At 38.8% G+C, this 24438-nt stretch overlaps 3 protein-coding genes across 11 annotated transcripts in view; 1 reads left to right on the forward strand and 2 right to left on the reverse strand.

The window, feature by feature from the left end:
• LOC137273647 (spectrin alpha chain-like) overlaps positions 1 to 12397 on the reverse strand; it is a 61144-nt gene extending 48747 nt beyond the window's left edge. For 8 of the 9 annotated variants that reach the window (XM_067806435.1, XM_067806433.1, XM_067806430.1 and 5 more), the window contains exon 1: positions 12323 to 12397. The gene's annotated coding sequence lies outside the window, so the exon portion shown is untranslated. Of the gene's footprint in view, positions 1 to 490; positions 863 to 12322 lie in introns of those variants that run through there. The other variant, XM_067806434.1, reaches the window with a different exon arrangement.
• A 1459-nt stretch (positions 12398 to 13856) lies between these two features.
• On the forward strand, positions 13857 to 20094 carry LOC137273649 (uncharacterized). The gene is made up of 2 exons (XM_067806436.1): positions 13857 to 14454; positions 14772 to 20094. The coding sequence occupies exons 1-2, from the start codon at positions 14202 to 14204 to the stop codon at positions 16739 to 16741; spliced, it is 2223 nt and encodes a 740-aa protein (XP_067662537.1). The 5' UTR covers positions 13857 to 14201; the 3' UTR covers positions 16742 to 20094.
• LOC137271763 (acetylcholine receptor subunit beta-like) lies at positions 19141 to 24438 on the reverse strand. Its single transcript, XM_067804167.1, has 2 exons — positions 23219 to 24438; positions 19141 to 19213 (listed from the first exon to the last, which is right to left on the reverse strand). Exons 1-2 carry the CDS (start codon positions 24436 to 24438, stop codon positions 19141 to 19143), a joined length of 1293 nt encoding a protein of 430 aa, XP_067660268.1.

Below are 24438 nucleotides of genomic sequence, written 5' to 3' on the forward strand. Positions count from 1 at the left end.
TATGTACACTATGTATGGATTGAAGGATGTCATGACGTCCTTCTGACGTTATGTAAGAATTCTGCAATCAAGGGAAACGTTTGCATCCAAAACTAAATGTTCTTGGTATAAAAAGAAAATCAAGTTACAAGCACCACATCTATCATTATATTCATATCTGCACTGACCTTAAAAAATAATTGAAAAAAAAAGGAAATCATCATCATTCATTTGAATAAACAAAACAAGAAGTCAAATTTGTGGATCGACAAAACATCCCATATGACATAAACCAAACTAGACAACACTATCTTTAAAAAAAAAATTAAAACCAAAAAATTAAAGGCACGAAAAAGATAATTCAACAAATAACAGTGATTGAATAAGAGTTTTAAAAGAAATTTTGACAAGTAAGCAGTTTTGTGCTGACTAGCCAGTTTGTCGATGTTGTCCTTTTAACATAATCAGTGAATATTGCGGAAATCAAATGTTACTGGTTGTTAGTACATACCTCTCCTGTTCTGGGTGGAGAGAAGGTAAAGTGTTAGACAGAAAAGGCCATAGTAGATAGCATAAGCCAACAGAAGGAAGGTGACAGTTAGGAAAAACAGGTCTGGGAACTGCTCAAGGAATGGACATTTAAACATCCGCTGGAATCGGCTGGTAGAAATACACAACCCTGAGGCCCCTCACGGAATGACTGTTGGCTGGTGAATAGTCAAGGGAGCGGTGAGCCAGAGCCATCCACATCAATACTTGCCGGTCTGGCAACGCAGCCGTGGTTTCATAGTGGAGGCCATTGCTGCTAGTTGGAAGAGCTGGCCGGCTAGCTCTACTGACGATGTTGCCACGGCAACCATCTGCAATCATTACTGATTCAGGCAGATCAATAGAGTGGGCTTGCATTGCTCTGCAGTGTTGCAGGAATTGAAGCCACAGAAGGCAACCTACCTGATGATGTCATGTTGGAAGGATTAGAAGAGAGATGTTCGATGTATTTCTGTCGAGTGGAACTTCCGTGGAAGGATGTTTTTATCATTGAGTGTTTCATTAGGCTGGAGGGATTTTGAAGTAGGTTTGAAACTACCTCTCAGGGGACTAAACACCATTTTCTAGTCTTCAATCAGTGCTGATGATATTTGAAAATGACTTAGCTTAGTGTGCAGAGTGGACAAAAATGAGATTTACACAGAAACAGAGAAGAATGTAGCAATATTCTAATGAAAAATCGAGGTGAATTGCAAATATGTTAACAGCAAATATTCAACCACATCAATTTCTAAGAACAGAAACATCACTAAATGGCATATGATAATTAAAAGCATTGATTTAGTATTATTATGCTTATGTTTTTGGGAGTGTTTACTTATCCATTCATGAACAACCATCACCTAAACTCTACACAATATTCTCAATATGAAATAACTGGCCTCATGTACGGCCATGAAGAGACCACAGTCTGCACCAAAACATACTGCTACTTCAAACCTAGTCTTCCATACAGATCCTGATACAGGTATACCCAATGCAGCTAATGAAAGTCTAGAATAAGTGGCAAGTCTTGCTTATCAAAGTTTCAGTTGAAGACAGCCTTTTATCTAATTTTTATGAACGCAATTTAGAAACTGTTATTTCTGTAAATATGATCATTTCAGAGGTACGAAGTTTGTCTACTTTAACCAAAATTCTGCTCTTGGCATCGAGTTCAGCATGATGATTTCATATGGACTATAATTCGAGCACACTGGAACAAGCAGAACTTTACTAGATTTGGGTTCACACAGGTGGGTCAAGATGCAAGCTGAGACAAAATACAAGTTCTTTCAGATATTTATTTAACATTATGATAACTGCACAAATAGTTCAGCTTTATTTGCCCGGGACCGATAACCTAACTTACAAGATATGTTTTGTGCACACTTGCATTCTAAATGGCCACACCAATGTTAAGAAGTGAGACTGAGAGTGCCACACATAACAGTTTCATGGGGTGTAAAATTTAGGTTTTGAATTGGGGCACTTTGAAGATATTTCATCCATGCCAAGACATGCAAATTAAATACTATTTCGATCCCTGAATTTGAATTACACAACTATAAAAGAACATGCTAGAATTATAGTCACCAGCTCCAAGCTACTATCTATTAATGTATTCATTATTCCAGTATGTTAAGATATGCTTGTAAAAACAGATGGAAAGTTACTTTACGAAAAGTATTGAACACTTTCTTTTCATGATAATTATGAAGTAATACAGACAATCATCCCATCTGCCCCTAGCCAAACTGCCCCATTACTCATTTGACATATAATGTTAGGTAATACAACATCCTTATCACCACATTCATGTCATATCAGATACATCCCATCTGGCTTGAATACATATCTGCAAGGCAAACCAGATTAAGTGTATAAGTATAGGAGAAAAAACGCCTCCGAAGTTTTGGTAGAGAATGTAAACCTGAGGGGTAGGGAAATCCCGAGGGGCGTAGCCCCGAGGGATTTCCCGACCCCCGAAGGTTTACATTCTCTACCAAAACTGAGGAGAAGTTTTTTCTCTTGCTTATAAACCGTCATTTTAAATATTGCGTTATAAGGAATTAGGACCTCACTATACCGCGAACATTCGGAATGACAGCAATGTCGCAACTCTAATGCACAAGTTAGAAAACGCACGGGATTTTCACGCAGTGCACGTGTTTTTTGTGAGTGAGTCAGTTATATACCACGTGGTTACTTGAATCCGCTCATTGCTAACCATGGCAAACCAGAGCGAAGACGAAATGTTTTTAACACAGTCGCAGTTTAAGAAAGATGATGACAATGCTGCTGCTGCTGATGATGATGATGATGATGATGATTTTCTGTTCCGTTTCGCGGCACCTTTGACTGAGGAAGATATTGAAAGGAAATTATCTCGATGTGTTCCAAGAACGACAAGGTACAAAAATGATTGGGCGAAAGGAGTATTCAGGCGATGGCAAGAAGAGCGTCGGACGAGGTCAATGGATGCAAACATCGCGCTGTCGTCGTCCGTCTTGACTGAAGACTTGCTGGATATGACTGCTAAAGATATAAATACAGCCCTAAAGTATTTCCTATTCGAGGCGAGGAAAGTGGACGGGACTTGCTACCCAGCTGTTACTGTGTATGGGCTATTCACGGCAATAGCGTCACACTTGAAAGCTAACAAGGGGCTCTTGGAGAAGGCACGCCGCAAAAACTCCTGGACAGTCCTCTACTTAACTGGTGAGTTGCATTTTGCATTTGATTTCCCTGTCGAAAAGTCGGATATTAGCAATTTTGGCATTTACAATCAAACCTTCACATCGAAAATAAATGTGATTAACTGGAACAAAATGCCCGACTTCACTTTGAGGCAAACCAAACCAAACAAAGTTTGGATGGATATTTTGAATCCCGTGTTAAGACCAAAATAGATAAACATTATATAATTGTGTACGGAATTTTATTTTCCAGGACTTAACTTCGCCTTGAGAGGTGGAAAGGAACATCGGAGTTTAAGACTACACCAACAACCTCAGATTACAGGCCCACATACAGACCAGAACGGCCGCAGGTACCTGCAGTATGTGGAAGACGTCTCTAAGACAAATGCCGGGGGAGTGAAAGACAGGAAACTGCAGAAGAAAAAGGTGCGAGCGTATGAAAATACCAAGAACCCGGAACGATGTTATGTGCGCCTTTTCATGAAGTACAAGTCACTTTGGTATGTATTAGATGTTTTCTGATACATTTCTGATACATGTTATACATTCTATAGATATACCACTCATTTAATCACATCATGCGGGTGACTTGACCCATACTGCATGTAAATTGTCTTATAATTTTACTCCCTGATGATGATTGCACGCATTGGTTTAGGGGCATATAAATGACAAATGCAAACATTTCATACTTAATTGATTCTATGTCAACACAATTTAACTTTCCAGCCTACCATCTTCAACTCGAGCAAATGCGTTTTACTTCACCCCGATGAAGAAACCTAAGGATGGAAAATGGTACCTAGAGTCGCCCATGGGCCACAACACAATCCAGACAACGGTGAAGAGAATATGTGCTGAAGCCGGAATTGAAGGAAGGAAAACGAACCACTCGCTCAGATGCACTGCTGCTACCCGTCTCTACGAGGCAAACATAAGCGAGCAACAGATTTGTGAACAAACTGGTATGTAACTCAATGAATATCTGCAAAACACGAATGAAACTTGAAGTGACTGGGCCAAATTGCAATTTGGCGATTTTAAATGCTAGAACTTGTGATGTCAACATGTGTTATGGTTAACATGCCAAGATCCGGGTTCGAATCCCAATGACGGCCCCAAGCAAAGCGATTACAATATCATATAAATTGCTTTTCAAACGGTTATGTACAATTTGAAATGACTTATCAAGATGAATTCTTTTATTGTAGGTCACAAAAGCGAGGCAGTGAGGGTTTACAAGAGAACCAGTGATCAACAACAAGCAATGGCGTCAGATGTTCTCTCATGTTCAGCTCCAAAGAAAACTCAGACGTCTGCGACAGTGTCGGTTCCTACTTCAGAGGGAGATTCCGGTACAACACAAACTGTCGCTCACGGAAGTGTTACAATGACGTTCAATTTCAATTAAAACACTGTTGTCAGAGTTTTTGTTTTTCCTTTCCTGTGAATGCAGATTTCGGTGGCTGATCGCTCCAAACCGGTACTTTCGGGACGAGGGTTTACTCCTAGTAAAACCTGGGAATAGGTTTTACTTAAATCTAGTTAAACCTATTCCCAGGTTTTACATTGGGAGTAAAACCTCTTACCGGGTATTGGTGCAAGTAGAAAGGATAATGACCATTAAAGGCAGTGATCAGAATTAGGTTTATAAGTGCAGGAAATAGTGGTTCTCGAAATGTCTTCAGTCTATAGAAAATTCAGTTAGCTCACAGCTGCACTGTGACATCATAAATGGGTATTTTATGATAATCAATAGTTCCTTCAGGAGGGAGTACTGGTATGACACTGACAAGCCAAGGCTGACCCAGACTAGTTGATGATTCATTCTGTCAACAGGTGCAACAATAGCTTTAGTTGGCTGATGTCCCTCGATATAACGCTTGGCTTTGTAACAGAATACTAACAAACTCTCTCAAATGAAATAAACTACTTGAATTGCATATTAGTTAAATAATTTCAAAAGTAATTCCACGATCGAAAAAAACTGGGCCAAACTTGTTCAGAATGGTAAAATTTGAAAATCAATACACAAATCAATGAAATTATGAATAAACAATTTTGTTCGACACTAAGAAAACAAACTTAGCCATCTGCTGCAAACCTAGCTCAAAACACATTTTAGGAAATACAATAACAGCCTAGAATAAGTGAAGCTCTCACATTCCTCAACATCTGAATATTGCTACACCCTATTCACTTTATCAAGGGTGCATTATAGTGAGGGAATGAACTTGCTATAGTGAGCAAGTTGAGCAAACAGGGCCTGTTCATCCACAATAGTATCATGGAGGCATGCAAAGCTTATTACAGCAGCCTGGGGCCACCAGGTGTGGTGAAAGGATATGCACAGGTATTTTCACAAAGCTGAGTAAGCAGAAATAGATACAATTCTAGCCGACGCTTAACATCTAGGGATAGGCAAGTCTAAAATTACACAAACTGATGCAATTAAATCCCTAGACAGGTATAAATAGCACTGATACTTGGCCATTTGCTGACACTATAAATTACCATGAATATTGAGAAATGAGATTAGACAAATTTCACATTGTTCTAGCAGGCATAGGACAGTGACTAACTTGAATGAGAAGGAAGAATATTATATTAATCTCTACTAACAAAGTAAACTCATTTTGAAATACTTATGTTCTGAGTTAACTGAGATCTACTAATAATATCTGAATCTTGGAGACTTAAATATATCAGTGCATTTTTCACTTTTAACATTCAAGTTATAACATGCATCTTTAGCCATTTATGCCTAATTACAATCAGGAAATGTATTCACAGAGCCAAACACATACATGGTGTCTGTGAGACCATCATGTCTTAAAATGATAAAGGCAATTTCTTCAAAGGGAGTCACAGACTTAAGACAGGTGTGTGTTTGTGAAGGTAAGTATGCTTCAGATTATCCAATTAAGCATCACAATAATGTCATTAATATTCATTGTTTAATAAATCTGTAAACATTATGAATATATGTAAACTTCATAGCTTGATTTCCTAAACACAACCAAGACTGCAAGAATAGTTCAGCTTCACATGTCGCAAACACATAAACTAAACCACAACCTATGTTATCATCCAAAACAGGATTTCCTGTTATTTGCCCTGGCATTCAAAATGGCTACACCCAAGTAAAGCTGTGACACTGAGAGTGGCAGGATATCTTTATAATTATATTTTTAAAATTCAGTTGTGCAACTAGAGAGCATTGAAAATATTTCACCTAAGTCATTTCAAACATACCAGGCCATGGCAAGAAAATTAAACACTATTTCAATCCCCGCCAACTGAAGCTCTATTTGCAATGTCTGTACATGTATGAACTTTGAAAAAGTCTTACAATACTTTCTGATCATTCTGTCTCTTGTCAGTTGAATTCACTGTTTCATCTATTTTCAGATGTAGTAACACAACGTGAAACTGAAAGGTACAGACACAATGAATGCAAACCCCAGTTGTTAGAAAAGCAATACAGATGGGTCAGAGGCCCCTCCAAGAGGCTGATCATCTCATAAAATGGGTGGGGTACTATAGTGGACCAGCAAACAGTACCATGCTGTGATTCATTGTGTCAGGGTTTTATATTTCGGGGGGGGGGGGGGGGGGGGGCACCACTATATGGGAACAAAATGGAGTACACTTACTTGCACTTATCTGAATTGAAGATGTTGACAGCACTTGAGAAGTGTTATCGGCTATGACAGTTTGACAATGTTTTTAAAAGTTTTCTTGCAAAAATTTAACAACTGAACTGAAGATCACCTTCATACTGATTAAAAGCAAAATAATTTCAGAAAATGGTCACAGAATTTATCATGGGATTTATTATTATGAGTTGGATGTGTTTGGACATCAAACTTAATTTAGAGAGTTTGGAGAAGACAAATGTTGTTGAAAATTTTCATGTAAATATTTAACAACTGGTGATTAGAGCTTTCAATAACAATGAAAGAATACTGACTGCAGACTATCCAACTTTATCTGAAGAAAGACTGTTTTGGCAGTTAAATTTAGGTTCAGCACCTTGAAGACAAATATTGTTAAAAGTCTACAAATAAGTATTAAACTGACATGAACACAACTTGTCAATCATGCAGAGTTCCACATTACGTTTTTCTCAGATGTTTAATCCTTGCACATTGCCTGTTTATGAAGATAGAAACATAAATTCTGGAAGAAATTTTAGATGATTTCTAGCAGTGGCCTATTGAACAAGTCATCAAACATGCCGGCTTCACAAATTCAGTGTATTCTTAAATCACATAAAATTCAAGGAAATGCAGACTTAGTCTTCTCCTTGCTTGATTAGCTAAATATCATGTCTCTGTTCTCCAATCCTGTAAGGTATTGCAGAAATGGAAATAATTCTTGAATTGCTAATGTACCCTGGTACAATTTTACCACTATACCAGCCGATGCTCTTGTTGATTATTTAAATAAACATAATTAACAATGGACAGTCAACTGGACACCGATACAGCGTGATATACAAATTAGCTTGCCTGTCAGAAAAAAACACTAGACTGGGAGATAGGGCAACGGGTTATTTCCACCACTGGTATTTTGAAATGCTGTAGAACAATCGAAAAACACCATTACTGATTCTGGCATTTTGCCTGATACACAAGTACTGAAAGGGAGATAACTCTTTGGTTTCATCAGACTTTATATGCATATAATAAAGATGCTAATGTTATGAAAAAAATATTTTTTACGCCTAAAACTTTGGAGGCTACTAAGCCATACTTGGCTCTCTCTCAAAATCACTGTCAAAAGATGTGATATTACACTCATTACAAGGAAGATTATTTTCAGTATATTCATGACAGCTGGCCTCACAGAATGTTCAGATAAAACACTTGTCCAAATAGTGACTATAGAACAGATTAGAAAAATAAGCTCTAAAAGACTTAGGTGCAACTAATGATGTCTACTCTTGATCAACCAGCATGAGCTCCAGATAAACTAACGCTCAGAGCTTTAGCACTGCAGAGAAGGCAAGGCAGTAGGGAAAGTAATGTGGTTCATTCAGGCACTGTACGGCAGCCTAAGCTCTATACTACATAAGTAGTATGCCAAACAGTCCCTGAACCACATTCAGGCCCCCCTAAGTAATTGAAGGAATTACAGCAAATTTGAAGGAATTGCATCTCAAATGTAAACAAACGCAGCCCACTCACGAAACAATTACAGCGATATCCGTAGTTTAGCGGTAATAACAGAAACACATCGGCCCTATCGGAAGCAATGTCGGTAATACTGGAAACACGATCGGCCATCTTCGGAGATTTTTCGGCCGCGAGCGGAAACTCACGCAGCAAAACATGGCGTCGTTGGAAGAAACACCCGTCTCGGTGAGTTGTGTTTTTAGTTCCTACTATTACATTTTTATACTTATCCATCTTTGACCACCCGTGTTGAATGCGTTTAGGTATGAAGTGTTGTCGGGACAATAACTTATGTTTTTAGGAAAAGATAGTCACTCTAGAAGAGTGTCACAAGTCATGCCCCTGGAGGTTGTTTACATCTGAACATCGAACTCGTGCCGATGATTACGAAGGTGTGCTAGATATAACATCATTTTTTTTGTAAAATGTGTTTAAATTTGTCAATCACACTTCATAGAAAGAAACATTATGGCTCATAAACTTCTTCATGGCGCACGTTCATGATGTTCGTAATCATCGGCACGACTTTGATGTTCAGATGTAAACAACCTCCAGGGGCATGACTTGTGACACACTTCTAGAGTGACTATCTTTTCCTAAAAACATAAGCTATTGTCCCGCGTTTGTCGGGCTGCGTTTGTTTACATTTGAGATGCAATTCCTTCAAATTTGCTGTAATTCCTTCAATTACTTAGGGGGGCCTGACATTACTTTGCTTAAGTCCTATATGAAGCAATTTTTTATTTCCTCAGGTTCAGACGGAATCTCTGTCTCCCAATCCCATGGGCTCCTTTTCCAATTAAACTAATTTGTTCATTGCTATCAAAATTATATATCCAGAGTTCTAGTCTATACTGTAAGATACATCTGCAGACTGGAGCTCTTGGTCTGTTGACCAACACCAGCCACCATAGGAGCAGGCTACAGTGGGCCATTGTTTTAGTGGCTAAGTAACCTGAGACAGGGCAAGGAGCAGGCAGCTGGATGTGCTCAGTGTAAGACTCCTAGTCTATAAGACCAATGGAATGCCACACTATCTTGTCTACTCTGCTGAAGCACACTCAGCCAAACATTCCTCCCCTGGGTCACAACATCCGACATGTAAGTGTAGCATCAGCCATATGAATCTAGTCACAGGGGTTCTGACCAGTTTCTTATCAAGTCAGTGATTAGGGACTGTCCTACAAAATATCTTTCAACATTATACATGTTAAATTTGGTAATGACACACCTACTTTGAGTGGCATATTAGAAGCTGAAAAGTTGCATACAAACAAGCTTTACAGATAACAACTTTTTTATTTCATGAGTGCAACATCTGATAGAGATGTACCATGATTTGCAGAGTATAAGATTAAGTATCGGCATGTAAACTTAGCAAAAAACCTGAACATGTTCCACAGGTGGAGTGGGTGAAGATTCAATGATTCCACAAACGTCTTCCCATTTCAACCCTGATAATGACATGGAAGAATGTCTCATTAGACGTGGCTTCAGTTACCCAGATTAAACTACTGGATCAACAAGAAGTTCAAGATTCTCTTGAAACTACAACGGATATTGACAAGAATCAACAGGAGCATTATTAAGGAATGTGTGACAATAACCTGTAATAGTGAATAGGACATTTCCGTCCAGCAGTCTATGATTGTGCATCTGTTCATTCCTTAAGTGCCAGAAGACAACAAATTCCACCTTTACTAGATGGTAGATGTCTGTACTCCACTGGACTGTTTACAAAGACTGCTACTGCTAGGTGTTAAGTGTAAATGCAACACTGTAAAACCCCTAGGGCTCCCCACCCACTATATTCTCACCTTCAAAAGCCTACAAGTCCCATACTTTTAGACAAAATCATAAACATTATTTCATGATCCACAATACAATTAGACCTGTTAACTTAAGATTTACGGAATCCCCGATCTTTGCAATCATGGTATTAAAATCAAGACATGCCCTAAATCACAACTTTTAACAATGGGCTAATGACAAGAACCTTTGACTTCAATACCAATTTCCTGGCAGTATTTCATTTCACACATACAACATGTTAACATCAAAATCCATCACTGAAAGGCCAAATAAGTCAGCTGAAAAGTTCAAAGCACTAATTTACCAAATGACAGCTGCTACCTTCCTGTAGACTTTATCCTGGGGTCGCTGAAGCACAACTGAAATCTGAAGGTCAGGAAGACCTAGTACAGCAGGGAGGCTGTGGAACAGCAGGGACTGACATTGGATAACAGCCACTGTACAATGCTGTAAGGCTGCCTGCGGGCTATGATGTAACTCAGGAATGATAGACTAGGGCAGGCAGCCTGGACGATTGATCGTTAGATTAGTTATGTAATCAGGTAATATGCGTTTGGTATTTCTCAATATTTGGTAAGTGAAGAGAGCATGAAAATTCCTCCTTACTGTATGTGTGGTAAAGTCATTTGCAGATAGCCTAACTGATTCATAACCTAAATTACCACATACACCATTTCATGTGACTGATTTGGGGTTGAATGAATAGTGGCCTTATGCATACTTACTCTTGCATACAGAAAACGGCTCATTAATGATTAACAGCAAAGCATATTGGTTCTAGGTGATAAGCCAGAGTCAGTGTAATTTTACAGGCACCCTAAGCGTTTGAATTAACTTAATTGAGTTGTTATTTTTCTTATGAGTGAGTGTTTCTACTATTGCTTCAACGCAATATCCCAGTAATATCATGGTGAGGACACAAGAAATCGGCTTCACAAATTGTACCAATGTGGGAATCAAACCCAAGTCTTCAGTTGACAAGAGAATGCTTTAACCACTAGATCACCTTTTTGAGGTCTCTAAATGCAGATACTATTGAAGTAAGCCACAATAAGGCTGTGTATTTTGAAAAGGATGGATTATACAATATCAGGGGCTTTACTAAGGTGAGCTCATTTCTCATGTTTAGAATTTTTTCCTGAATCACACTGAAACACAAACGAATATACATGATAACATCTTGCGATCAAAACACCAAGCTTTCAAAGCATCACAACCACAAATGGTGGAATGTGAAAATACATTAACATGTTGCTCTTACAAACAAACCAATCTCTGTATTTTAGAAATGAATGCTGAGGCTAAGGAAGGGTCTTGGGCACAAGATAATGGGGGGGGGGGGTATTTTCTCTTTCACTTGGAACACTGAATATTTATAACATGCCTGTATGTAAATAGTAGCATTGGTTAAAAGCAGCTAATAATTAATGACATTCTTGTGCACAGCATACACTGACCACAATTATGTTGCACAAATGATACCAAGAGAAGCAAGAATGCAAGCTATGTCATATCAGTATGTGTACTATCGATTCTGAATGAATCATAGCTTGAAAACACTCTACTGTTATTGCAGCAGGTTTGTTATCTCTTTACAGCTTATGCATATGCCCTTAAATACCAAACATACTATGAATCAAATCTTGTGATACGTCCACTACAACACCACTGACTGAAACGAAACGTCAACTGGAGGCGGGTACTGAAGATTTAAGAACATTCCCCAACCCTAAACAGGCCCCTGCCACTACTAAATTACTCATCAGATGCCATAATTCTATGCATCAGACACTTTGAGTCCAAACGTAAATCAGGTACATCTACTTCGACTCACTGTGTTTCATAAAAGTAGCTTTAATATGCATAAGGATAATACGCTGTCAAAACTCAACTTACTGTGGCAAAAATGTCGTACAATGCGCGTTTTAACGCTTTCTCAGTTTCTGTAAACCGGCTGAACCAGGTCAAGCCAATCTACAGTTGGGTGTGCTGCATACCGAAAATAACTTTGTGATTAAAGGTATGATGGTAAACGCAATCTAATCATGGACGCCTATAAACGATTTTCAAACATATATATCTCAAGTTTGTTCCATTTATATCTACAGGAATCGACCTTACCTGTTAAAATACCGCAATATCTCTTCTCTGGGATGTTTCCGACCAAATACGACCTTCAGGGGATTCTGTTTGATCGTAGGAAAACCGCGGTAAGCTTTATTATGAACACTCCTGATTATAAATACGAATGCCTTTTACTAGTTGTTCATTGTCCAGTGCCCGTTCTAGGTCTTTGTAGAAACACGCGCAGTAAAATGCGTAGATGTCGTTATATTACCTAACTAACAGGACTTGAATATACTAAAACACGGGAGGAAAGCAGGATAACGGAATAGCCATCACATGACCGGAAGCAAGCACCTGCCGCAGTAAAACGTATTTCCGTTAATACGTATTAAATTTAAAGCATTGAATCATACACGTCTACCTGCACATGCCAAAAGTGACAAAGTGAAAGAGTTATTTTGACGAAGGATTTCTAAACATACACCCACTACCTTTTTTACTCAAGTATGATTTTGAATAAGCGAGAACTATTCCACCAGTGATAAGAAACCAAACATTTGACAAATAAGTTATTTCAAGTAAGAATCTATACTTTCATGAATGCTTCATAGATAACAGCTGAAATGTTTAGCAAATGAAAACGAAAATACTCTGCGAATTGTCACCGGTAAAACGTTTCACACGGGACGTTCCAATATTTTACAATATATTTTATCCTTTTATTTTTATAAGGAAATAAGAGACCACCTACCTCCAACGTCAATCACTCGGTTACCTGGTGGGAGAACAATGATCTAATGTTGAATATTATCGAAACAAAAAAACCGCATTATCAATTTCAGGAACAATCACAGCATTACAAGGCATGTATGAATCAATGGTGCCGATGTGGAAGTAAGAATAAATATTTTACATAGTTTTAAACCAATTTTTTATAAACATAATGAAAAGATGTTGATAGTACTAATGCATGGTATATTCCTAAAATATGTATTGTCTTTTATTCTTTTCCTTACGATAGTAACTCTTCCTTCATTCTATTCAGTCATGTATATTCCATCATATACCCGTCTGGTAATTTCTCTCTGAATCAAATGTCATCGTATCCCAATGTGCGTAGATCGATGTTCATGCTGTTGATCACTGGATTGTCTGGTCCTGACCCTATTATTTACAGACCACTGACATATAGCTCATATATTGCCGAGTGGCGTAAAATGAAACTCACTTTTCCACTCTCTCTTAACCCATCACAATGGTTCCTATTACCCTCATGTTTCAGCAAATAGTAAATATTTTACATATTTGAAAGCCATTTTATATACACAGTGCAAACATATCGATATCACTAAGGCATAGAATGTTCCTCGATCTGAGCACGCAAGAAACCACAAAAACTTTTCAAAACTACACGTTGTTACTTTCACATCCCCTTATGTCTTTAGGAATATGTCGACAGTCATGTGGAAAATAGTCCATGGTCAAAAGTCAACACAAGCTTCATACATTGCGTGTGTAATAAACTGTCTACATCGAACAAATGTATAGGACCCATGGAGGTCGCTGCGTGGAGTTCAAGACATCCCACAACATTTTCCAAATATAGAACAAACGTGGAGATGTTTATTTCGGGTACGGCGTGTTAGAACAGGTTGGTGATCAGATGTAGGGAGCTGAAATGACGAGTGTGCGCTTTAATGAATGAATACTGTCTGCAATGAAAGGCCTTGAGGATTTGCTCAAATGGAAGAAGAAGAAAAAGGTTCGCCACGAAAAATTAAACAACTATAGACCTTGTACCTAAAAGGTCACAGCTGGATCATCACTGTCACCAGAGACCATAAAGTAGATGGTCTCTGCTGTCATTATACCACCGACCACAGAACGCCGAAAATCGTTAAATTGGAAATCAGTGAATAGTCCATAGCCAATAATGGAATCTAACCAGAATGATGCCGTAACATGTGGAATGAAAACAAAACCCCAAAGTTATGTAATATTTGATACGGAGACAACAGGTCTTCCTGGGCCGTACGGAAACCCGAAGATTACCGAGCTCTGCCTGCTGGGTATACACAGAGATGACATGTTTGAAGATGGAGTGGCTGTCCCTCGTATTGTCAACAAGCTGCGGCTTTGCCTCAACCCAAGAAAACAAGTTTCTCCTGGCTCAAGCATGTTAACAGGTTACGTTTTGAATTAAGGTTTCAAAACAAACATCAGAATTGAGGATTGTTTTTTGTATATCGAGTGTTTCATTATCTGATTGTATCACAAGTCTACTGTACTGAAAAATCGAGGTGTACTTTTCTCAAAACTTAGTTTTCGAATTAGTATTATGATCTCAGCCAGCAAAAAAGTGGATTTGTTGTTCCATATTCCGTATACCCATGAAGATCCAGTTTAATTGGTCATCAGTATCCCATTCTTTTCTGAAAGGGGCATAAAGCAATACTCAATCACTCACTAGATCTGACATTTATGAAAATTATTATCTTGACAGGTTTGTTCAACGATGCACTTGACAGACAACATCCATTCAATAGTGAAATTGTAGCGGTGATCAGAGGATTTCTGGAAACACAGGCACACCCTACATGTTTGATTGCCCACAATGGTGACAAGTTTGACTTCCCTTTACTGGCTGCACAGCTGAGGAAGGTGAATGAATCCTTGCCCCATGACATGTTATGCGCTGATTCATTATTAGCCTTCAGGGAAATAGATCCTCCAACTGAAAGGCCAATGTCACCAGCTGAGGTCAGAGGTCAAACCTGGGAAGTCTCTGAGGTTACACCAGGTAAAAGACAAAACTCGGATGAACAGTTACATATTCCAAAGAAGCCCAAAAAAGATTTTGACCAGACCCAGTCTCTTTTTGAAAATATCAGGCGGGGAAAAGCTGCCCGACAGCTGTATAAAGATGAAGCATATTCAAGTGTAACAGAACACAAGGTGAGTCCAGACAAAGCAGTCAGCCTTTCAGGAGAAGATTATGTTGAAGCATCATCATCTTCAGTTAGAAACAATTCTAAATCTTCAGTTCCCACTGTTCCTGTTTTCAGGAATGTTTGCAATGTGATGCCCATGGTGCAGGAAGATGTAAGTAATTGTCCCAGTCTGTCTCAAGACACTTCTGTCACTGTTCACAATGTCAGGTCAGACAAAATGGCTTCGGAGACAGAAAACCACACAAACAGTATCAATTCCACCATCTTGTCTCAAGACACATCCAACCCACAGACTCGCAACATGTGTATAAGAACAGGTTCAGAAGCAGGCCATCAACAAACCCCCTCGCAGCCAGATGCAGCAACTACGGAACTTCACATCAGTGTATCTACGACAATTAAAGACACTGAAACGCAGCTGGACTCCCAAGGAAGTATTCTAGATGATGATTTAGTGTTAGCCATAACACAGATAGAAGCTGACAATAGCCTGGACCATAGTTCCATGAAAAGAAGTGACTCTGATAGATCTACTCTATGTTTAAGTCATGCAACACCCCTGAAAAGTTCTGGTGCTCGGAATCCCAGTATAGGATCCTTGGGCAGTTCTGATACACAGAATGTTATAAAATCAATTAGCAGTTCTGAATCTAATCCAGGGAGTTCAGATTTTGAACCAATGAACAGTTCTAATGCATTGAATTCAAATATTGGACTAATGGGCAGTTCTGATGCTACAAATTCAAATGGTGGCCCAATTTACAGTTCTGATGCAGTGAATTCAAATAGTGGACCAATGAGCAGTTCTGATACACAGAAACAATCAATGGGCCCCAGTATTTCAGATACTCTTAGCATGGATACAGAGTTCATTGGGTCAGATCCAGAGAACACCTTTGTTCTGTTAAGTAGCCAAGAATCTGTCAAATTACATCAGTCAAAAGATTCTAATGAAGAAGAACCTCAGTCAGTTCTTGCAAGTGTTCATCAACCAAGACTTAACTCTGAGGCCACAGTCATATATTACGAGCCTTCTGACAAAAAAGCTTCAAGTGAACTCAGCTCACAAGGAAGCTTCCCTGACACTGAATTTCTTGAAGCTGTTCAGCATATGGAGAAACAAGATGAAAAGGCAAGGACTATTTGCCAGGAGAGAGATAAGGACTTTGCACTTGTCAATGACAGCAGCCAAGAGGTCAAGGTCAGTGGCAGTGATGTCAAGAACAGTAACTTTGTCAGAGATAGAAACCATAATTGTTCAGTGGTTGAATGTAATCAGAATGGAGCAGCCAGTTCTAATAGCTCATCAAGCAACTATGTGATGCCAAATAGTGTCCAGCGAAAGACCTACCGATTACAAGATGTATACACCAGATGTTTCGGCCACCCTCCAAAAGTGGCACATACTGCTGAAGACGACTGTATTGCCTTGCTGAAAATAGTGAAAAAATCCACGCCACAGTTCCTTGAATGGGTTGACGAACACTGTGTCCCGTTTGATACAATACCTCCAATGTATTAGTATGGTACATGTGTTTAGTGGACATTGAATTTCCAAGTACCGTGAGATTCAACTCAGAGCTCTTCTAATGCGACGTTACTGGTAGATGTCTTGTCCACAAGTCCGAAGAAGAGTACCTTATCAGCAGGCCGGTAAGGATGTCATCTGTGGGATGACTCTACACGCTGTTGCAATATGCAGAGATGGGGATCGTAGAAGTTGTCACAGTTAGGCCTGCAATGCACTTTTCAGACAATACATGTCGTAATTTCTTTTCTGAGAACTGGTATATTGGGTATAGAACATCTATGAAGTTTGTGTGATTAAGTTTATGGTCTAAACTAAAATCTACACAGACTTTCATTCGCAATAGATGTTTTCCTTCATGATTCAATGACAAAATGGCATACCATAATACTATGAAATGTATTAAAAAAGAAACTAGAATCCCTGATTATCCAACCTAATGTTGAGATCACTTATCAGAACCATAACGTATTGTTTTGGGGATTACCATGTACAGTTAGTGTCATGTGTTTTCAAACACTTTAGTTCTTAATACATCACAGTGCCTATTGCAGTACGGGTATCTGAATTGCAGTAAATTGCAAAACAATTTATTTGCCAATACTCAGCCCTAGTAACAATGTTGCCTGATTCTTGTTGGTTATATGGTCTTGAAAATATGAAGGGGATTTCATTTTTAATTTATTATTGAAAAATATGTGGATACATATATCTGATGCAATCAGTGTTGACATGATAATATTATTAATAATGAATGTTTTGAGAGCACATGACCATTTGTTGACCATTGTTGTTTGTAGAACAGTACTTGCTCCTGAAGGATGATTGGTGTATAACTTGAAATTCACATGTGTATAATTTAAATTTGAAAAAAAGAAAGAACAGTCGTGAACACAACTGCATGATGCAAGATAATTCCGATTTATCAACCTTCTTGAAAAACGTCAATATCAAGCACCATGCTTTGTGTTTAGAGGTGATGATAAAGAGAAAGAGAAATAGTGGTGCGTTCACAGATGTCTCTGGAAAGTTTCTTAAGGCTTATACTCCTGTACAAAATGTTACTTGGCCTGGTGCTCAACACAAAGGGTCAAAACAAGAAGTGTCAGTACAGTTAGGAGATAAACATCATGTGTGTTATCGAGTAATTGAAGCATGAGAATTCATTTGGAACCGGCAGCATTAGTCAGCATTGTCAACACAAAAGTATTCTGAAAGGCCCAGCTCAGTTTTACTGCATTTATTTACATAGGTTATGGGTACAGCAGTGAAGTGTCATCAGCTGGCCATTTTCAGCTGGTTCCCATGGTAGCATCTGGAACTGCTCATTTGTGACATCATCCCGACTTTACCTCAAAATATTATTTGAATGACATCACCACTGCTGATGAGGCAAGAAGGTGTCCTCCCATTTCTGAGAATGCCCAGTTGTGAGACAATAATTAGTGGTTGAGTGCATGTTGGTGGTGCTTCCACTTCCCTATACTGAAAGTGGAACAGCCTAGTTGCTGAAAAATGATCACAGGAGGCATGGTTCTTTCATGAGTCACTTAACACAGAAGCCACTGCTCATTAAAGAGCATTTATTGTTTTTAATAAGGAACATTGATAGATACAGAAATAATGAATTAGATCATCAAAGATATGGAGCGGCCAGGCAGACATCGGTACTTGCTGAAGGCCTGGCTTACAATGGTGATCAAAAAGAGTAGTCTAAGGCTAATAAATATTTTCATATTAATTATTGTTAAAATAGTTATTGCAATTAGATTTTATGATTTACGATGAATTAGGTAGATACCCCATCAGTATGTGCATAAATGTAAGAATTATATCAAACTGGACTGTAATGTCATGGAATGGCAAATCTTTTATTTATTTTATTAATGGCATTATCTTTATTTACAATTCATATTCTTCAAATGTTGATTTTAATTTTCCATTTTTATCAAGTGTCAAGCATATCATGTTATTTTCTTTTATAGAACCTTTCTTGTTAGAATTACCTTATTACTTTTATGCTGTGGTTAACGGAATTTAGAACTTCAAACCACTGGTTGCCCATTGAAACAAGATGTTGTTACGACAAGGAAAGATGTAAAAAAAATCTGCCAATTTTATACATCATCTGTTTGTGGTGAATCCACATTATATTTTACTGTCCAGCACTAAATGCCATTGGGCATCAATTTCTTTCCCAATGTCTGTACAAAGATCCTAATATGTTAATGTGTCAATACTCTGTATGTTCTGTGTGTCACTATATGTGATCTTATAGAATATAATGTGTGTTCTGTTCTGTTTACAAGGTACAGGTACACAGCTAAGTCCTAATTAACTAAGGTTCATTCATTTCATCAAATAGGGGAGTCTGGTGTGTTTTCTGTAAGTATCTACTCCACTGTCTCACAACTGGGAGTTTCACAACCGAGACTTCTCACAAATGGGAGCAGACCAGCAACAATACTGTACACAGGGAATAGTCTTGCACATATTTGGAACTGGTTACCATTCGATCATGTTTTCAACCAATGAGATTAAAGAAGATAGTGAGTTTTGGTTTACAGTGTGTCTAAATGGCATATCCATGTTTGGTTCTGGAATGGTATCTCATGAGACCGCTATCAGCCTGTACCAGTACCAGGATGTTCGTATATATATATTTATGTATATAAAAGCAATAATGCTTATCATAGAATGAGATATCTTATGGAACATATATGTACTAGGATAAGTTGGAAATAGAATATTGAGGTATTGTTTTAACTCTCACAAGTCCTACATCTTGCATAACATTAGTTAGGACTGGGAAATAAATTTATTTGCTCAATTTTAGGCATAAAACAAATTAATCAATTGTATTGATAGATTTTTTCGGCTGATGATCCAGGATGGTGTGGAGCCAAGTTGATATTGTCATATTTATGCCTGATATGTACTCTTGGTACATCTTGTTACAGCGTATCTTGAAATTTTTAATACATTCGTTTGTCAATCAAATGTTTTAGAAGAATGATTTTGTTTGTACAATATATTGGTATTTTATTATATTTTCTGAATATTTAAAATGTGTTCAACCTCTATGTCTCCAGGACTCAGTTCGGTAAAACTGCACAACTCCTGAATAGGAGTGATGGTAATTTAAGATCACAAGAACCACGGAAACTGATCCAGGGTTTAGTGTAGATTCATCAAATTATTAGCCCTGGTGATACAGAGGATGAGACGCAGTATATTAATATATATGTAGGTACACTTTCGTTCCCATGAAACTGTTTTTTAAGGTGTTATATTATACAGATTTATTGACTACATTTTAATGAAATAAAAAAAATAAGACGTGTTAAGTATGTTTGTTTGTTGTGTTTTCTTATACTGAAAGGGAGGTGGGGGGGGGGGGGGGGATTCTGGGTTAGATTTGTTTCCAACCAACCAATGCTTGTCACAATAAGTGACACACAAGATTTGGATCAGAATTGATCTTCAGCAACCCATGCTTGTCATAAGAGACAACTAACGGGATCCATGGGCCGGTTTGGTTGAGTTTACACAAGCCATTGCATCGTATCCCCAAAGCGTAGATCGATGCTGATGTTGTTGATCACTGGATTGTGTAGTCCAGATACGTTTCTTTACAGACTGCCACCACATTGCTGGAATCAACAAACAAAACAAACTGGCATGTTAAGGCAATGACCCTAAATACTTTTATTTAATATGACTGCTTACATGTCATCATATAAAATCTAATCGGAATCCTGTGCAATATTCATCAGTCGCCATCATTGGTTTCAACAATCATGCAAGGCTCACAGTTTTGTGAGAGGATTCACAGACCACGCCCCCGACAACCAGCAGCAGTACTTGAAATTCTTGTATTTACGCCGGAATCAATCAATCACTGTGCTGGTGCTGAAATATGTTAACCACATTAAGCCCAAGGCTTAAATTCGAAAATGCACATGATTTTGTTGAGGATAAAATTAATCAGAATTTTTTAAAACCCTTTAAACTGGAAACTGGTTTATAAATATCCTCTTTTGCCTGGAATTTGTTGCAGACTTACGCCCCTTTTTCGTCTTTAGCTCCTAAACATTCGAGTTTTGTGTCCGGAATTGTAAGGATATTTCGCATGCTCGCCAAATGTTTCTTATTCGTCGAAATGTTCGACACTAAGACATTTTACGTACGACTCCTCTAGCTTTGCATCATCTGATACAGATCATTGCCCATAGACTGTCGTGACACTGCTAAAAATAACATTCCGACTGAAAGAAAGAGTATATTTGAAATAGAATTTGACCGAAACTTATCAACGTCATCAGAACATAACATGGGAAAGAGTCTTCGAAATTTCAGGCCCAAACACAAATGGCATATCTGTTTCAAACACACCACAATCGAATAATCATTTCTTGTTTGTGTCATCTTAGTGACAGATAAACAAACGCTAAAGTTTCCTTTGATCGGTACCGCACGTTTACAGCATGCTATGGGAAGGCTACAAATGTATTGGAAAGACTTCAGCCCGTATCACCGCTTTAATTCACCATGTTCATTCTAGTCAAATCATCACCTGAATATGCATTTTCCCATATGGTCAGGAGGAGTTTTAATGTTTCATTAATTGTATCTGAACATATTGAAACATCTGAACATATTGAAATATCTGAACATCTGAAATGACACTCAAACATACATTTCCTTATCGTAAAAATCGAGGCGGGATATACGTCTTACTAATGTATGAATTCACGCGTGAAGTAATTTATTACAAAATGCATCACAAATTGTGAAGTAGAACATGTCAACAATAAACAATATTTATAATGAGTATATGAACTGACAATATTCATCGTCGGTATCTACTACCTATCAAAAGGTTAGACGAACTAGAGTAAATATTGCCACTTACTTCAGTCAACTGTTCCAAACTGTTTCAAAATATTCAACACTGTTTAAAGGTACACAGGAAGTGAAGTTTTGTGAAACAAATTCGTAATGTTGAAAACACAGTAATGAATTCTTTACCAAATTTTACACCAAAACGTAATTGTTCACATGCACGATATTTGCATGTACTTTTCATCAATTTGATGCATGATCCTCATGCAAATACATACTTACAATCGTTCACAAATGATAGGGTAAATGAATAAATGCAAATACATAAATACAAATATTTGTTGTCACACTATCCGACCATGTTGAATGTCATAAGTAGTGATATCCAGCCAGGGGAGATAACCGAAACAGCTCTTCTCGTAAGCACAAAAACATGGTCAGAAAACGGGGTAAAAACCTAGGGGTGCGTCTACGCGCATTTGTAACGTTGTCTCTGATTGCACAAAGAATACAAATGAACCAGTAAAAAGAAGGATAAGAAAGCTAGATACACCCGTTTTTCATTAATGTGACGTCAAATGTTGCCTTTGTGAAGGTAAAAACTTCCGAAGTGTAAAAGACATATTTATGCAAAGCGCTCATGTTTGTAAAAATTCTCATAGTTAGAAGAATAGTCCAGCCTCAAATTGCACTAGTAGTTGTATTTTTTAACAACGTGTTGATGTCGAAGTAAAACTGGAAAGGACCCCGCCGTCTATACCGGTAGTAACTTTCGCTTGCGATGAATCAACCATCCTGGTTCCCGGGCCTCTCATTCATATTGAGAGGCCCCGGAACAAGGATGCATACAGAGCCTGCCAGCTGAGATCGTATTTGTCAACAAGGGTGGTTATATCGACATAAAGTCTGCTAATGCACTTAGCTGTGAATTCAGAGATTCCTGTTCGATTCGGATCAAGTGTTCCCCACCTTTTTACGACAGAACACATCATCTAAGTCAAACACTTGTCTCAACACGCCAGAGTGGGACTGATCTCACAGAACGGTCCTTGCCTTTTATCGCATCAATAAATATTTAATAATGAAAATGCAACAAGCCATCACTGTAGTCGGCTGAAATGGACCGGTGGTTCTTTTATAGCGCTTTAAGTGACATCGTGCAACTCTTTCCAGGATGGGTGATTGAGTATGGTTTTACGCCGCTTGTAGCAGTATTCCCGCACCAGAAATGGGCTTCAAACGTTGTACCTATATGGGTAAACAATCCGGGCCTTCGAACGCTTTATCCACTTGGCTGCTCTACCGTTCCCTTCCCCGATGGCGTTTGCCATCGCTGATAGTTTCAGACATAGTCCAAACTGTTATCAAAACTGCGGCGTTAAGCTATTCGAGTGCAGATCCAAATGTATATCACTGTGACATCTGATTTTCATTCCTTTAGTTGGCCCTTCCGTTTATATTAAATCACTAGCACGAATTGTGTAGCATGCATTTTATGTACTAAACCTTGCCGTTTAAGATCCTTGCACTTTTACTCCAACGATTTGAAGCATAATCAGACAAAATAATATATTTGAGATCATTACACCTGTGCTGAAGAAAACAAAGCATGTGATGTCCATGCACCTTGCAACCTGCTGCCAGGTGATCCTGACCTCTGAACTGAAATCATTTCTGACCTCTGAGCCAAGGTCTTCTGTAACAGGAGCTTCCGGTGTTAGGTTCTCGTCTGCATTTTCATTTCCACATCCGGGACTGTCACACAAGGTCAGGGGACGATTGCGCAGACATTGCTGTTCGATGGGAGACACTTTGTTTACGGACAACTTCGGTCGTTTGCACAGCATACAGCTGACCCATGCCTTGATGAAACCCGGTATTGGGACACGGTCGGGTCTGTGGTGGACGTTGAGGACGACGATGGATGCCAACAGGGACAGTCCACTCATAACGGTCATGGACGAGATGTAGATGACCAGGAAGGGAGTTTGCAAGGATGTGAGTGGTAACTTTATGCCAGTCCCTGACAGGAACACAAAGAACGCCAGGAGGACGGTGATGCACAGTCCAATCTTCTCTCCAGAATCCACCGGGAGAAGAAACACCAGGACACTGACGATTGACAGAAGCATGGCGGGCAAGAGGACGTTCACGATGTAGTAGACAGGGCGACGTTTGAGAAACAAGTACACGAATATTTCTGGCAAAGCATTCGTGTCATCCGATTCCAGCAACTCTGTGGTCACATTCAAAATTTCCCATAGTCCATTCGGGGTGTTCGTAGCTGTCGGAAAACTGTTGGAAACAAACGAAATATCCTTTCCTGCAGATGAATAAGTAGATACTGCAATTTTGCAAATTTGTTGGTCGAAAGGAAAGTAGGTGACATCAATTTGACATGACAAGGTGAGGAGACCCGATGGTTGCCAAGCCACCACCCCTGTATGTTCGACCAGCAGCTTCAGCTCATCAAAACCCAGCTTTCCTCGTGTATTCATTGTATTGGTGATCACGATGTCCGGCAACCACACTTTCTGTTGTTCCACCTCTATGTTCCTGATGCCATCATAGACATCGGGATCCCACTTCAAAGATGCATCGTGCCATACGAGCTTAAATATTCCGTTCAGCGTTATGGACTGCTCAACCTCTTTCAGTTCCACCAAAGAGAAGAGGACAAAACCCACGCTAACATGCGTTGGTTCAGAGTCCACCAACACCGGTCGTATTTGAGAGTTGTAACCGTCAAACAGATCTGTGTAGATGCTCTTCCGAACGGCCAGTGTACCAGCCTGAACTTCTGTAACAATGATCGCTACTAGTATGATCGCCCTGATGGATTCCAT

The sequence above is a fragment of the Haliotis asinina genome, chromosome 2 (genome assembly GCF_037392515.1).
Source record: "Haliotis asinina isolate JCU_RB_2024 chromosome 2, JCU_Hal_asi_v2, whole genome shotgun sequence".
Classification (NCBI taxonomy): Eukaryota; Metazoa; Mollusca; class Gastropoda; order Lepetellida; family Haliotidae; genus Haliotis; species Haliotis asinina.

Excerpts from the sequence above, each read along its gene's own strand:
- LOC137273649 (XM_067806436.1), top strand. The coding sequence starts at position 14,202 with ATGGAATCTAACCAGAATGATGCCGTAACATGTGGAATGAAAACAAAA. Across the intron at positions 14,455-14,771 it reads TGGCTCAAGCATGTTAACAG|GTTTGTTCAACGATGCACTT; the intron begins GTTACGTTTTGA and ends TTATCTTGACAG.
- LOC137271763 (XM_067804167.1), bottom strand. The coding sequence starts at position 24,438 with ATGGAATCCATCAGGGCGATCATACTAGTAGCGATCATTGTTACAGAA. Across the intron at positions 19,214-23,218 it reads ACCTGGCAGCAGGTTGCAAG|TATTGTTGCTGGTCTGCTCC; the intron begins GTGCATGGACAT and ends CCCTGTGTACAG.